At 38.8% G+C, this 13,202-nt stretch overlaps 1 protein-coding gene across 1 annotated transcript in view; it reads right to left on the reverse strand.

Annotated features, from left to right (window-relative positions):
• ttn.2 (titin, tandem duplicate 2) overlaps positions 1 to 13,202 on the reverse strand; it is a 174,752-nt gene that overhangs the window by 68,455 nt on the left and 93,095 nt on the right. Inside the window, exons 135-156 of the mRNA XM_082176625.1 lie at positions 11,465 to 11,612; positions 11,184 to 11,361; positions 10,974 to 11,095; positions 10,589 to 10,876; positions 10,153 to 10,449; positions 9,872 to 10,058; positions 9,657 to 9,772; positions 9,273 to 9,572; positions 8,321 to 8,620; positions 8,120 to 8,225; positions 7,246 to 7,442; positions 4,567 to 4,878; positions 4,199 to 4,477; positions 3,747 to 4,046; positions 3,358 to 3,660; positions 2,704 to 3,243; positions 2,061 to 2,363; positions 1,667 to 1,966; positions 1,252 to 1,548; positions 862 to 1,146; positions 469 to 762; positions 72 to 371 (exon numbers count right to left, since the gene is read on the reverse strand). Coding sequence (XP_082032751.1) covers positions 72 to 371; positions 469 to 762; positions 862 to 1,146; positions 1,252 to 1,548; positions 1,667 to 1,966; positions 2,061 to 2,363; positions 2,704 to 3,243; positions 3,358 to 3,660; positions 3,747 to 4,046; positions 4,199 to 4,477; positions 4,567 to 4,878; positions 7,246 to 7,442; positions 8,120 to 8,225; positions 8,321 to 8,620; positions 9,273 to 9,572; positions 9,657 to 9,772; positions 9,872 to 10,058; positions 10,153 to 10,449; positions 10,589 to 10,876; positions 10,974 to 11,095; positions 11,184 to 11,361; positions 11,465 to 11,612 — 5,752 coding nt within the window. The remainder of the gene's footprint in view (positions 1 to 71; positions 372 to 468; positions 763 to 861; positions 1,147 to 1,251; positions 1,549 to 1,666; positions 1,967 to 2,060; positions 2,364 to 2,703; positions 3,244 to 3,357; positions 3,661 to 3,746; positions 4,047 to 4,198; positions 4,478 to 4,566; positions 4,879 to 7,245; positions 7,443 to 8,119; positions 8,226 to 8,320; positions 8,621 to 9,272; positions 9,573 to 9,656; positions 9,773 to 9,871; positions 10,059 to 10,152; positions 10,450 to 10,588; positions 10,877 to 10,973; positions 11,096 to 11,183; positions 11,362 to 11,464; positions 11,613 to 13,202) is intronic.

Here is a 13,202-nt window from a genome sequence, read left to right on the forward strand (position 1 = left end):
GTGTGTCATCAAAAAAACAGATGAAATGTCTGTGCTGAAGAACAGTGATGTTAAACTAGAAAAGGACAAACCTTCATCATCCTGAATTACAACAGTCATGGTAATTGAAGGCTCACTTTCACCAAGTGCATTGACAGCCTTTGCACGGAACTCATACAAATGCAACTCATCAAGGTTTTCAACTGTCAAAATTTGAGCAGTGACCAGCTCTGGGCTGACACGCTGAAAGGCTGGTTCATCTTGTCGCTTTTTCTCAATGATGTAGCCAATGATTGGACTACCACCATCATTACGTGGTGGTCTCCATTCAATAGTAACAGAGGACTTGGTCCTCTCAGTATAGTGGAACTTTTCAGGAGAAGTTGGTGGACCTGGCATTCAAAAAAACATACGACAATAAATACACAAGAACAGTCATTATAGTGAGAGTTGTTCTAAGAGTAAAAGCATTGTGTATGTCAGGTTTACTTTGAGGATCCACAGCACGGATTGGTCCGAGATCGACTGGAGGTCCACATCCATACTTGTTCTTAGCCACAACACGGAAAATGTACTCCTGTCCCTCAATAATACCTACAATCTCACATTTGGAGGAAGGAGTCTCAATGGGTTGTCTCCATGTGTGCATCTTTGGCTCCCTCCTTTCAATGATAAACCCTGTCAAATCACTACCACCATCATCATCAGGATCTGACCAATTCAACATCATTAGCTTTCTTGTAACCACAACAGGTTTCAGGTCAAGAACTGGTCCAGGAACATCTGCAGAGAGATTTTAAATGTTGCGAACTGTATGTTATGCATGCTGTAATGAAAATGAGTGTACACTTTGAATCCATATTACAATTAAAAAATTCTTACCCATAACTTCAACCCTGGTCCATGCAGACTTAATACCACTTGGATTTGCTGCTTGGATTTGGTATTTGCCATGATCACTTCTCTTTGTGGTTTTAATGACAACAGTGCTGACCGGTCTAGCTTCTTCTACCTCCATACGATCTTTTTCTAATGCAGCATCATCCTTTGTCCATTTCAAAAATGGAAAAGGTCTACCAGTCACATGTGCTGGAATTCTCAGCATCTCTCCGGCTCTAACGACAACGCCATTTTTCACAGAGATATCAAGCTCGATGACAGGAACCTCTGTTTTGGCAAAGAAACAAAGCTATCTGTTTATCTTGGAACACTTTAATTGCTTAACAATTAAACAATAGCCTATGCTAATTAACAATAGTATTATGTTTATACCTGCAGGGTTTCTCACAATTACTGCATCTGTAAAACCTGGTTGTCCTTCACCAGCACAATTGACTGCAACAACACGGACAATGTATTTTGCGCCTTCTCTAACGCCATACACTGTAAACGCGCGGTTCTTCCATGGCCTCTCTGTGGCTCGTGACCAGTCCTTGGTACCTGCAACAACTTTGTCAACATGATAACCAAAGATGTCTGCGCCACCATCGTCTGCGGGAGGATCCCATTCAACATCAATTGAAAAGTCTGAGGTGTCAACAATTCTTGGAATTGGTGGACCCGGAGGCACTGAAAAAATAATTGTTATATAATAAATATTACATTTTAAATTTATATTAGTTTGATATTAAATGTAATTCCGGTATGTTCATGGTTTATATAGTCAAGTTTAATGTTACAAACTTACTGATTTGTGCCTGTGCTGTTTTTGGTTCTGACGGGGGACTGAACTTTCCAGGTCCAGCTACATTTTCCGCACAGACTCTGAAAATATATGTCAGACCCTCTAAAAGGCCCTCTACATTTAATTCCAAATCAGGAACCATGGTGCGATTGACTCTCGCCCAGTGTGTGCTGTTAATTTCTCGTTTCTCTACCCAATATCCCTCAATGGGGCTGCCATTGTCATTGGGTTCTATCCAGGTAACACGCATACTGCTGGCTGTGACATCCTTAATTTCAGGTTTCTCCGGCGCCTCTGGAGGATCTGAATTGACAAAGGCATATTTAACTGTTAGATTAACTGTGAAAAACAATAATGCAAATCATGTGATCAAACAAACAATGGAAAGTTGTAATACCAAATGGATTCTTTGCAATGACAGGTTTGGAGATGAATGGGGTTCCAGGACCATACTTGTTCTCGGCAGTGACGCGGAAGAGGTACTCCTTGCCCTCAATAAGTTTGGGCACTAGAAATTTACAACCTCTAAGGATTGAAGTTACAGTGATCCATCCAAGCTCAGCCTTGGAGTTATCTTTTCGCTCCAATATATAGTTAATGACTTCACAACCACCATCATCCAGAGGAGGATCCCACTTACAGAGGATTGAGGTCTTCCTTATCTCTTCAAATTTGAAATTGACTGGAGGTCCAGGAGTATCTGAAATATGAAAGTGTAAATATAAACATTCCATTTTTTTCGCCAAAGTATTCAAGGTGGAAAAGGGTTTATATGTCATTATAAGTGTCATTATTAAAGTCGGTTTCAACTGATGTGTTTTCATACCAATGTGGTATACCAGACCAAATAAATTTACTTGAACAATGTCCAATTAGCTACTTGAGTATTGATTACATTATCCAATAGCTTGTGTGGAGTAAGTAACATCAGCAAAAAAGGAAAGTCGTGCTTTATCTTCTTCAGATGAAGAGTAAATTATCATGTTTTGATTAAAGATTAGAGAGACAAAAAAAATCTTTAGAATATTATCTCAACTCACCAAGGACATTAACTTCACAGGAGGCAGAGGAAACACCATGATCATTTTCCACTTTTATGGTGAAAACACCATGATCGCCTCTGATAGAATCTGTTACAATAATTAAGGATTCACCCTTCCTCTTGGAGTCAATGGTAAGACGTTCATTTAAGCTTGGGTGATATGCTTCTTCAGGTTCCTCCGGTTCCTCCACCTCCACCTTCTTTTCTTTTTCTTTCTCCTTTTCTTCTTCCTTCTTTGCCTTGTCCTCCTCCTTCGCCTCTTTGTCTTCCACCTTCTTTTCGGCATCTGCCTCTTTCTTTTCTGTATCTGCCTCTTTCTTTTCCTCCTTTTCTTTTTCTTTTTCTTTCTCTTTCTTCTTTTTAATGGGCCTTTCTGGTCTCTTCTTCAGTGGCTCTGGCCAAATGGTTGAATTGTTCCTCATCCATGTAATTTGGGGGTAAGGAAATCCAGAGATGTTGGCTTCCAATCGGATCTCTTCACCTCGTCTCACAGACAAGCCTGATTGTAGACTACCGCTAAGGAATACCTTTGGACGATCTGGAAGCAGAATAACAAAAAATGCTTACATATACCAATAGCTTGCATCAGAGGGACTTCACATTTGAAAAAAACCGTTATGATTTGACAAGTAACAAGAGATTAAATTCATACCAGCTGCATCTGAGGCTTTGATCAAAGGTGAGCTGCGTGAAGGATCACTGACACCAGCTGCATTTTCGGCACGCACACGGAACTGATATTGTTTTCCGTGCGTCAACCCCTTAACAGTATAGGACAACACTGGCACAAGGAAGTCATTACATCTCTGAAAATTATCTTCCCCTTTCATCATCTTCTCAAGAATGTAACCAATAATTTTGCTTCCACCATCATACATGGGAGGCTTCCACGTAAGGGTCACACTCTCAGAAGTTGGGTTGTGTGTTTCCACATCGACTGGTGGATCAGGACGTTCTGTATTTGATGGACAAAAATGTATTAAAAATATCATGCAAAATGAAAGGTACATCCAAATCCGTTCAATGAATGTCATTACTTACGCTTCTGATCTTCAGCAATTACAGGATTACGAAGCTCAATGAATTCACCACCACCAATCTTGTTGACAGCTCTGACACGGAAGTAATACTCCCCATTTTGAATGAGATCCTTAACCGGCCAGCTCACTTTGTTTTCTCCAGACATAACATTGACATATGTTCTCCTGCCTGCTTCTCTGCGTTGCAGCACATAGTGGAGAACAGGGCTACCACCATCATAGTCTGGAGGATCCCAGGATACCTTGCAGGTGCTCTTGGTAATTTCACTAGCAACAATTTCTTTACATGGTCCAGGAAGACCTTACGTTTGTTAAAAAAAAACATAAACAAAGTAATGGCATTAGTTTAAAATGTAAAGGTGCGTTTTCATTTTTATGTTAGCATAATCAGTTGTTAACAGATAAAATATTCCAATAAAGCAGTCAAACTTAAAGCAGAACTCAAAGACATACCAATAACTTTGACATTGAGTGTTCCACTTGCTGAACCATTGCTGTTCTCCAAGGTAACTTTGTACTGGCCAGCATCAGCGTGTAAGCAGCTTGGAATTTCCAGATGGCAGGATGTGTACTCAGCTCTAAAGAAGGTTCTGTCATCAGCCTTCAGTTCATTTCCATCTTTGTGCCATGTAATCTTAGGTGATGGCACAGCCTTAAATGGAATAGGTAGGTGCATCTTTTCACCTTCTACAACAACAAGGTCTTTGGTCTGGAAGTCAAGGGTTGGGCTACCTGCAATGATGTGAGTAATAGGGCAATCAGTTATCCTTACACTACAATTTTACATTTTATAAAAAAATTAAAATAAAAAAACCTCTTACAGTCAGAATCTTTGGCATATACGTTCTCAGAAATGTCAGAGGGCTCACTGGCACCAACAGAATTGACAGCACGGACTCTGAAGGTATACTGCTTCTCAGGAACAATGCCCTCTTCATCCCCTGCTCTGTATTTTAGCTCTTTGACAGGACGAGAGTTGACTCTCATCCACTTCTCAGTTCCAGCCTCACAGAGCTCAATATGGTAGCCGATTATGGGACTTCCTCCACTCTTTTCCGGTGCCTTCCAGGCAATACAAATATGGTCTCTGGCTGCTTCTGTGACGTGCAATTCCTGAGGTGGTGATGGTGGGCCTGTCAAGATAAATAATGGTTTTATTATGGATTACATCTCAAATCAAATATTCAACCCATTTTTTTAAACCACTTTTTGTCTCATGAAAATAGTGCATAGTATGTGTTTACTAGTCTTCTGAAGGCATGCAATAGTTGTGTGAACATTCCGAAATATAATTTGGATTTTCAGTTAATAACGACTGAAATGTCTGTCTGTTCCTCATACAAAGCTATCGTACTTCTCTCTTTTTTTTTGCCTTTATATTGGAAGTCCTAAAGACACAATTATTATTTAAAACATTAATAATAAAATTTTGTGGTGATAGCATACAGTAATCAAAAGTTACAGCATTTGGAACAAAGGTAGCCTTTGTTTAGTCCTCACACATTTGGAAGGCATTATTAAAATTGTTGTTTTCTGAGTGACATACACAAAACTAAGGACTCATAACTCCAAAACTATAGCAAGGAGAGTCAAAAGGTAGGAATCGTTTGATAGAACACATTTTTAGAAAATATACATTACATTAGGACATTGTCATGCTGAGAAACTGCCTTTGAAAAGACAAAATATATCAAAATATATATTTTTTTTGATTTTGCATATCTTTCTTATTTTACATGGAATAACTCGGGAAGTAAATAAGGTAGGAGGAAAATTGCTACATCTGGATCAAATTTTGTGGTGATTGCGTAAAGTAATGAAATATTACAGCATTTGGAACCAAGATAGCCTTTTTGTGCAGTCCTTGACGCCCCCTAATGGGCATTTTTTTTATTTTTCCTCAATGAGGAATATCTTGTGATCAACACAATAGATTATGTTCATTTTGGGATCATTTTAATAGTAATAATACGCTGTAAAAAATGATGTGCCATTTTCAGCGATCTGTATAATGTTTCATGAGCTGTATGATGTTTTTGACACATTGCAGTACATAGTACAAAAAAGTATTTTATAGATTATGAAAAAAAGAAATTCTATTTATCAGCAAATAACTCAGCACTACTTAGGAGTTTTTCAAATTGGCTACATTCATTGTAAAGTTCAGACTCTAAGCTTTCAAATGACACCTATTTTGTGTTGATCAAGGCAGTAGTTTTGAAAAATATGATTATGCAGCTAGGTGGCGCCCGCGGGCCGTACACTCTGTTTTAGAGGGACTACTCAACACTCGTTAACTTGTTATTCCACGTTGGAAAACAAGCACGGACGGTTCCGGGAACATTGGAAAACACATTGCATCCCGGAAAGATGAGAGACATGTTTTTTAGCAAAGTATGCATCAATTTGTGAGGAATATCTCGTGATATAGTATCAACACTATGGATTATGTTGTGTTTGGGCTCGTTGTAATCGTGAGAATCTGCTGTCAATAAAGATGTTTTCCACAATTCATGCATGTTTCATGGAGTTATGAGCTAAAACGTCACATCAATGCACCATCTATATACTTCATTGGATGTGCACCTGTGAAGGTTCATGTGTTAGAAGTCCATGAGGAATATCTTTAGATCTGAGTGATGGATTATGGTGAGTTTGGGCTCTTTTTAATTGTAATAAATCTGCTGTAAATAATGATGTGCCATTTTCCACAATTTATTCATGCTTCATGGAGTAATGAGTGAAGCATCAGTGCTCAATCTATATACAAAGTTCTGTGTGTGCCAGTAGTTACACGACCAAGTATGGTGACACAAAATAAAACGTGACACTTTTCTAAGCAGGTAAAAAGGATAACTATAATGTATGGCGGAATAGCACTTGGAAGCACTTCGACTCGGCGCAGTAAAAAGGTCACGTTGGTTCTAATGACAGAAGTGAGAGGGAGAGGGGGAGAGGATTCTTCAGGAGTGACTTTTTACTGCGCCGAGTCGAAGTGCTCCCAAGTGCTATTCCGCCATATATTATAGTTATCCCTTTTACCCGCTTAGAAAAGCGCCACGTTTTATTTTGTGTCACCATACTTGGTCGTGTAACTACTCGTGTAAGTGTATTTAAATAGGGAAAACGTGGAGATGTTTGGTCGCTTCTAACTTCTTCTCTGTTTGGTCCCTAATGAATGAACTGCAGCTAAGCGCTATCAAAGTGTCTCCGCGCACCAGAGCGATTGAGTGCACGCACTGAGACGAGAGAGGTATGTATCAACTCATCTTAGTTAAGGGAATAACATAGTTTAATATAAAAAAACGGTGAAGTATCCCTTTAAGATTCTAAGCTTTAAAATTATACCATTTGACACCATGTTGTTCCATTCAGTAATTAGTTGCTTAGTAATTTGAATATTATTATTTTTTCGCAGGGCAGGGGTTTCCGCCGGCAGCACACTTCGGGTTTAAGAGGTTAAACTTCTAAAATTATATTGGGGTTTATATTTAGCATACCTGTTGGGTCCTCAATGACCACAATATCAGTGGGTTCACTTGCGTGACCAACTCCAGCCTCATTCTCAGCAGAGACCTGGAACTGAACTTCAGTCCCCTCAATTACATCAGTCACTCTGTAATGGCAGTCAGGACCTGAAGTCTTTCCAGATTTCACCCACCGGGTTCCAAGTTTCTCCTTCTTCTCAATGACATATCTAGGAAAGATTGATATTTAGAACACAAAAAAATAAGGAATTATATTTTTTATGTCTGTGATCTTTGAATAATTGATACATTGGATGAACTTTTTTGTATGCTTTGAGATATACTGACTCAAGCACTTTAAGGCCAATTCACACCACACAGATAGATGGAGGTATGGCAATAGACACTTTGCCGGGTTTTGTCGGATCAGTGTGTTAACTCTGTCGGAGTCTGTTGCTGTCTGTCAGAGCTTGTTTTCGCTGATTGAACATGCTAAATTGGTGTGAGAATGTCTAAAAAGTGACATGCTGTAATCTGGTGACTATCTGCGTTGGTCTCCATCTGTCGGTGCAGTGTGAATTGGCCTTTACAGCATGATTCAAAGGTCATACAAAAAAGTCATTAAACATGAGTTAAAAATTTTAACTTACAAAATAGAAATGTTGCCTTGGCAACTAACTTAAAATGAAATAAGTTGAAGCTGAAGCACTAAATTGACTAAAACTGAAATAGATCTAAAATAACAAAATAACAATAAAAACTTTAAGTAATCAAAAAAATAAATAAAATAAAGCTCAATTCAAAATATTAATAAACACTTTAATAGTATATGAAGAATTGTAAAATAACAACTGCTAAATGTTAAAATAACACTAAACTGCTACAAGGGCGATATGTACGTAACTACCTCAAGACAGGTCTTCCACCATCATTCTTAGGTGCATCCCATTTCAGGTCAACATGAGTCTTGGAGACATCTGTAATGGTCAGATTATATGGAGGTCCAGGGGTAGCTGTGAAGAAGAAAAACATTTGTGAGTCAAATTCAATATTAAATATCAACAAATCAAAAGAATGAAACAAGCAATAAGAAGGACTAAATACGCACTGAAAGTATCCTTGGCGAGAACAGAGTCTACAAGTTCACAAAATTCACTGGGTCCAACTGCATTCTCAGCAGCAACACGGAACATATAGAGAACCCCTTCATTTAATGGGGTGACAGTGTACTTCAGCTCCTTCACAGTGGTGTCCACAGCCTGCCAGCCTTTGCGTCTGACATCTCTCTTCTCAACAATGTAGTTTGTGATTGGAGAGCCACCATCTCTCTCAGGTGCTGTCCATTTTAGATCAGCGCTGTTCCTGCTACTAGAAACTACGTCAAGCCATCTTGGTGGCGATGGAGGATCTACAGGAGGATCATCATTATAAAATGTTGTATAAAGAATCATGCACTTGAATGTTTAAATGTTAGAGCAATGGTTAATTCTAGACTTAAAATTCTGACATCATTTACTCACTCCCAATCTATTCCAAACCCGTATGACTTTCCATATGACCACAAAAGAATAATATTAAGAATGTCAAGAATATCCTGCCCATTATTACTTTTTTGTAAATAATGAGAGAAAATAGTGATTGGTGCTTTTAAGCTGCAAAATGAAAATAAAGCACTAGAAAAGTGCAACTTGTGTGCTATACAGTATTTCAAGGCTTCTGATGCCATACGATAGCTTTGTATGAGGAACAGACAGACATTTAAGTTGTTATTTACTGAAAACCCAAATTCAATTTAGGACTGTTCACACAACTGTTACATGCCTTCAGAAGACTAGTAAACACATAATATAGACTATTTTTATGAGACATTTATGATCCCTTTGTGTCCTTTTTAAAGTATGAAATCTCCCCATTTATTGAAATTGCATGAAAAAGAGTAACCAACTACATTATTCATAATTTCTTCTTTTGTGTTCCACTGAAAAAAGTCATATAGGTTTGGAACTGCATGAGGATAAATAAATGAAGACAGAATTCTTATCTTTAACAGTGTGACTTACTGAGTCTCTCCTTGCAGAGCACTGGATCGCTTGGTTCACTAGGTTCACTCTCGCCTGCTGCGTTGACAGCTTTGACACGGAATGAGTACTCTTGCTTCTCCATCAATCCTCTCAGGAAGTGCTCAAGAGAGGGGATACCATCAGCTACACGAACCCACTCGTCAGTTCCGCTCTTGAGTAGCTCAATGATGTAAGACTCAATCTTTGCACCACCGTCATGTTCAGGTTTTGTCCATTGCAGGAAGGCAGATGTTTTGGCCACATCTTTAACAGTGGGCTTACCAGGAGCCCATGGAGGATCTAAAAGAAAATTTCACATCATAGAGTATGACATTTTGTAGGTGAAATAGGCAAAGTAGGATATTAATCAAATGTTAATCCTACCAATTGGATCTTTAATCAAAATCTGGTCTGTCTCTTTGCTTGGTTTGCCAGGCCCAGCGAGATTCTCTGCCAAAACACGGAACTTGTACTTCTTTCTTGTGGGCAGGCCTTTTACCCTGCAAGCAAATTTGTATTTCAGACATATTAAAATACAAACAAACAAGTTTATGACACACAACAATGGCATACTAGGGTGAACTGACATCCATACATACCTAAAGTTTGTGTCTCTAATAGGTAGCTTGTTGCATCTGATCCATTTGTCATGGTCAGGCTCATATCTCTCTACCCAGTATCCAGTAATAGGACTTCCACCATCATCATCAGGCTCATACCAGGACAGAGTTACCGCATCCTTTGCAATATCAGATGGCTCCAATTTATATGGGGGACCAGGTGTATCTAAGATATTGTGAACATATATATTAATGAATAATTCAGGTAAAAAGTTAGGCAAAATGTGTTTGAATTGTTGAAGCAGCATTAAATTACATACCAAATGGGTATCTGGCAATTATTGGGGCATGTTCTGCTGGGGGACCAATGCCAAACTGATTTTCAGCATAAACCCTAAAGACATACTCCTTGAAAGCCACAAGTTTGATGGCTTTGTATGTGGTCTGCTTCACAGTGGAGGACAACTTGTACCAAATTTCACTCTCTGCAGCTCTCCTCTCAACAATATAGTTTGTCACCTTTGAGCCACCATCATCTCTTGGAGGATTCCAGGCCAACAAACAGGACTCATTGGTGATTTCAGAGATATCCAAGGCAGCTGGTGGACCAGGTTTATCTAAATGGAGCAAAGATTAGATATTAATATAATCAAAATAATAACTGCTCATAAAAATATTTTCTCTAAATAAAATTTTCTTATTTTCCTTAAAAAAAAAAAAAAAATCTATATATTTTTTTTTTTTTTGTCACACAACCTAGAATGTTGACATCAACAGTTGCAGTTGCACGGCCACTGCTGTTGACTGCCTCAATTATGTATGTAGCTGTATCATCCCTCTTGGTCTTAGCAATGGACAGTGTTGAGTGGCCAGGTTTGGTATCAATTGTGATTCTGTCGTCTGGCTTCAGGACTAGGTCAGCCTTGGTCCATTTGACTTTAGGCTCTGGTTTGCCTGTGATGTCAGCAGGAAGTTCAATCTTAGTGCCAGCTTTAGCAGTCAGGCCAGCCAGCAGCTTTGCATCTAGTTGAATCTCTGGAGGCTCTGTGAAAGTGGCAAGTAAAGCAAGCAAACATTGAGCTTAACCTCAATCATAATGTCATAATGTCTCAGAATGTGAAAGCATAATCTAATAAAGTACCTTTAGGATCAACGGCCAAGATCTCATCTGTCGCCTTGCAAGGCCTACTTGCACCCAGTTTGTTCAAAGCCCTCACACGATAAGCATACCACTGTCCTTCAATGAGACCAGTCACTTCAAACCTGTTTGTAGAGTTAATTTAGTTTCACTTTTACAACTATGCACCACAATTCAGTTTACAAAAAAAGAAATTTTGAAATGATCACTCACTTAAGCTCAGGCACTGGATCTCCACATGGCTCCCACTTGTCAGTGCCACGTTGACATTTGTCAACAATATAACCTTTAATTGCAGTTCCACCATCCCATTTGGGAGGCTCCCATGACAAGAAGATCTTGCTGGCAGACTTGTCTCGCCATTTAAGGTTTTCTGGTGGGTCTGGTACAGCTGTAAATCACACGCACAAACACATGAATTTATGGGGTATTTCATACTTTTGACATTGTGAATATTTAACACTGACTAATCTCTTATTAGTATTGAAACCCACTTGCAGGTGAAGACACATTCACTGGCTCATCAATATAGGCGGGTTCTCCAGGGCCACATTTGTTACAGGCAATAACTCTGAACAAGTACTCCTTTCCCTCAACAACATCTGTGACGGTGTATTCCTGGTCTTGCAAACCTGACATCACCTAAAATTAAATAAGCAAGTCAAGTCAAGTCAAGTTTATTTATATAGCGCTTTTCACAATACAGATTGTATCAAAGCAGCTTCACATTATTTAAATTAAAATAATACATCAATGTTTGTTTCTAGTGGAAAATGTCCACGTTTGGTAATGCTGATCAATAGTATTGTTGATTGATTAATTAAATTAAATATCCCCAAATATCCCCAAGTATCCCCAACTGAGCAAGCCAAAGGCAACAGTGGCAAGGAACCGAAAAACTCCATCAGGTGACCTAATGGAGAAAAAAAAAACCTTGGGAGAACCCAGGCTCAGTCGGGGGCCAGTTCTCCTCTGGCGATTATGAACTAGAGGTCGGATTTAACTGTAAGATTAAAAGTATTATATGAATGCCTGGCTGAAGAGATGCGTCTTTAATCTAGTTTTAAACTGGGAGAGCGAGTCTGAGCAACGAACAGTATCAGGAAGACTATTCCAGAGTTTTGGAGCTAAATGTGAAAATGCTCTCCCTCCTTTGGTGGACCTATAAATCCTAGGTATGACCAAAAGCCTTGAATTTAGTGATCTTAAAGAGCGCGATGGATTATAGGGCAATAGAAGATCCGTTAAATAGACTGGAGCTAAGCTGTTTAGGGCTTTATAAGTCAGTAGCAATACCTTGTAATTAATACGGAACTTTATAGGTAACCAATGTAATGATGATAAAATTGGTGTTATATGATCATATTTTCTTGATCTAGTAAGAACTCTAGCGGCGGCATTTTGGACTAACTGTAGCTTGTTTATTGAGGATGCAGGACAACCGGCTAATAAAGCATTACAGTAATCTAGTCTCGAGGTCATGAATGCATGAACTAATTTTTCTGCATCAGAAACTGATAGCATGTTACGTAGCTTAGCAATGTTTCTAAGGTGGAAAAAGGCTGTTCTTGTAACATATGAAATATGATTTTCAAAAGACAGGTTGCAGTCTAGTATAACACCCAGGTCTTTTACTGTAGAGGATAAAGTAACAGGACATCCTACTATGTTAAAGTTGTAGAGTGAGAGGTTTTGTGGGCGGTTTTTTTAACCGATGATTAGTACCTCTGTCTTGTCTGGATTTAATAAAAGAAAATTGCGTGTCATCCAATCTTTTATATCTTTAACACACTCTGTCAATTTGGATAATTTAGCGTTTTCATCTGGCCGTGATGAAATATAGATTTGAGTGTCATCAGCATAACAATTGAAAATAATTCCATGTTTCCTTATAATATTTCCAAGTGGCAGCATATATATTGAGAATAACAGAGGGCCTAACACAGATCCCTGCGGCACTCCATAGTTTACTGGAGTTATGATCGATTTTTCTTCATTTAAATAGACAAAATGGTAGCGGTCAGATAAGTATGATCTGAACCAGCTTAATGCTTGTCCTTGAACACCAGTATAATTTTGTAGTCGATCTAAGGCCCCATTTACACTGCATGGTTCAAGTGACCCAATTCCGATTTTTTCCTCTCATGTGGCACAGATCGGATATGACCGGTGAACATGTAAGCAGGAAAAAAACGCATTGATTCCGATTTTCTCAGATCGGATTCAGGCCTC

Source organism: Leuciscus leuciscus (genome assembly GCF_965113295.1).
Source record: "Leuciscus leuciscus genome assembly, chromosome: 7".
In the NCBI taxonomy this organism is placed as follows: Eukaryota; Metazoa; Chordata; class Actinopteri; order Cypriniformes; family Leuciscidae; genus Leuciscus; species Leuciscus leuciscus.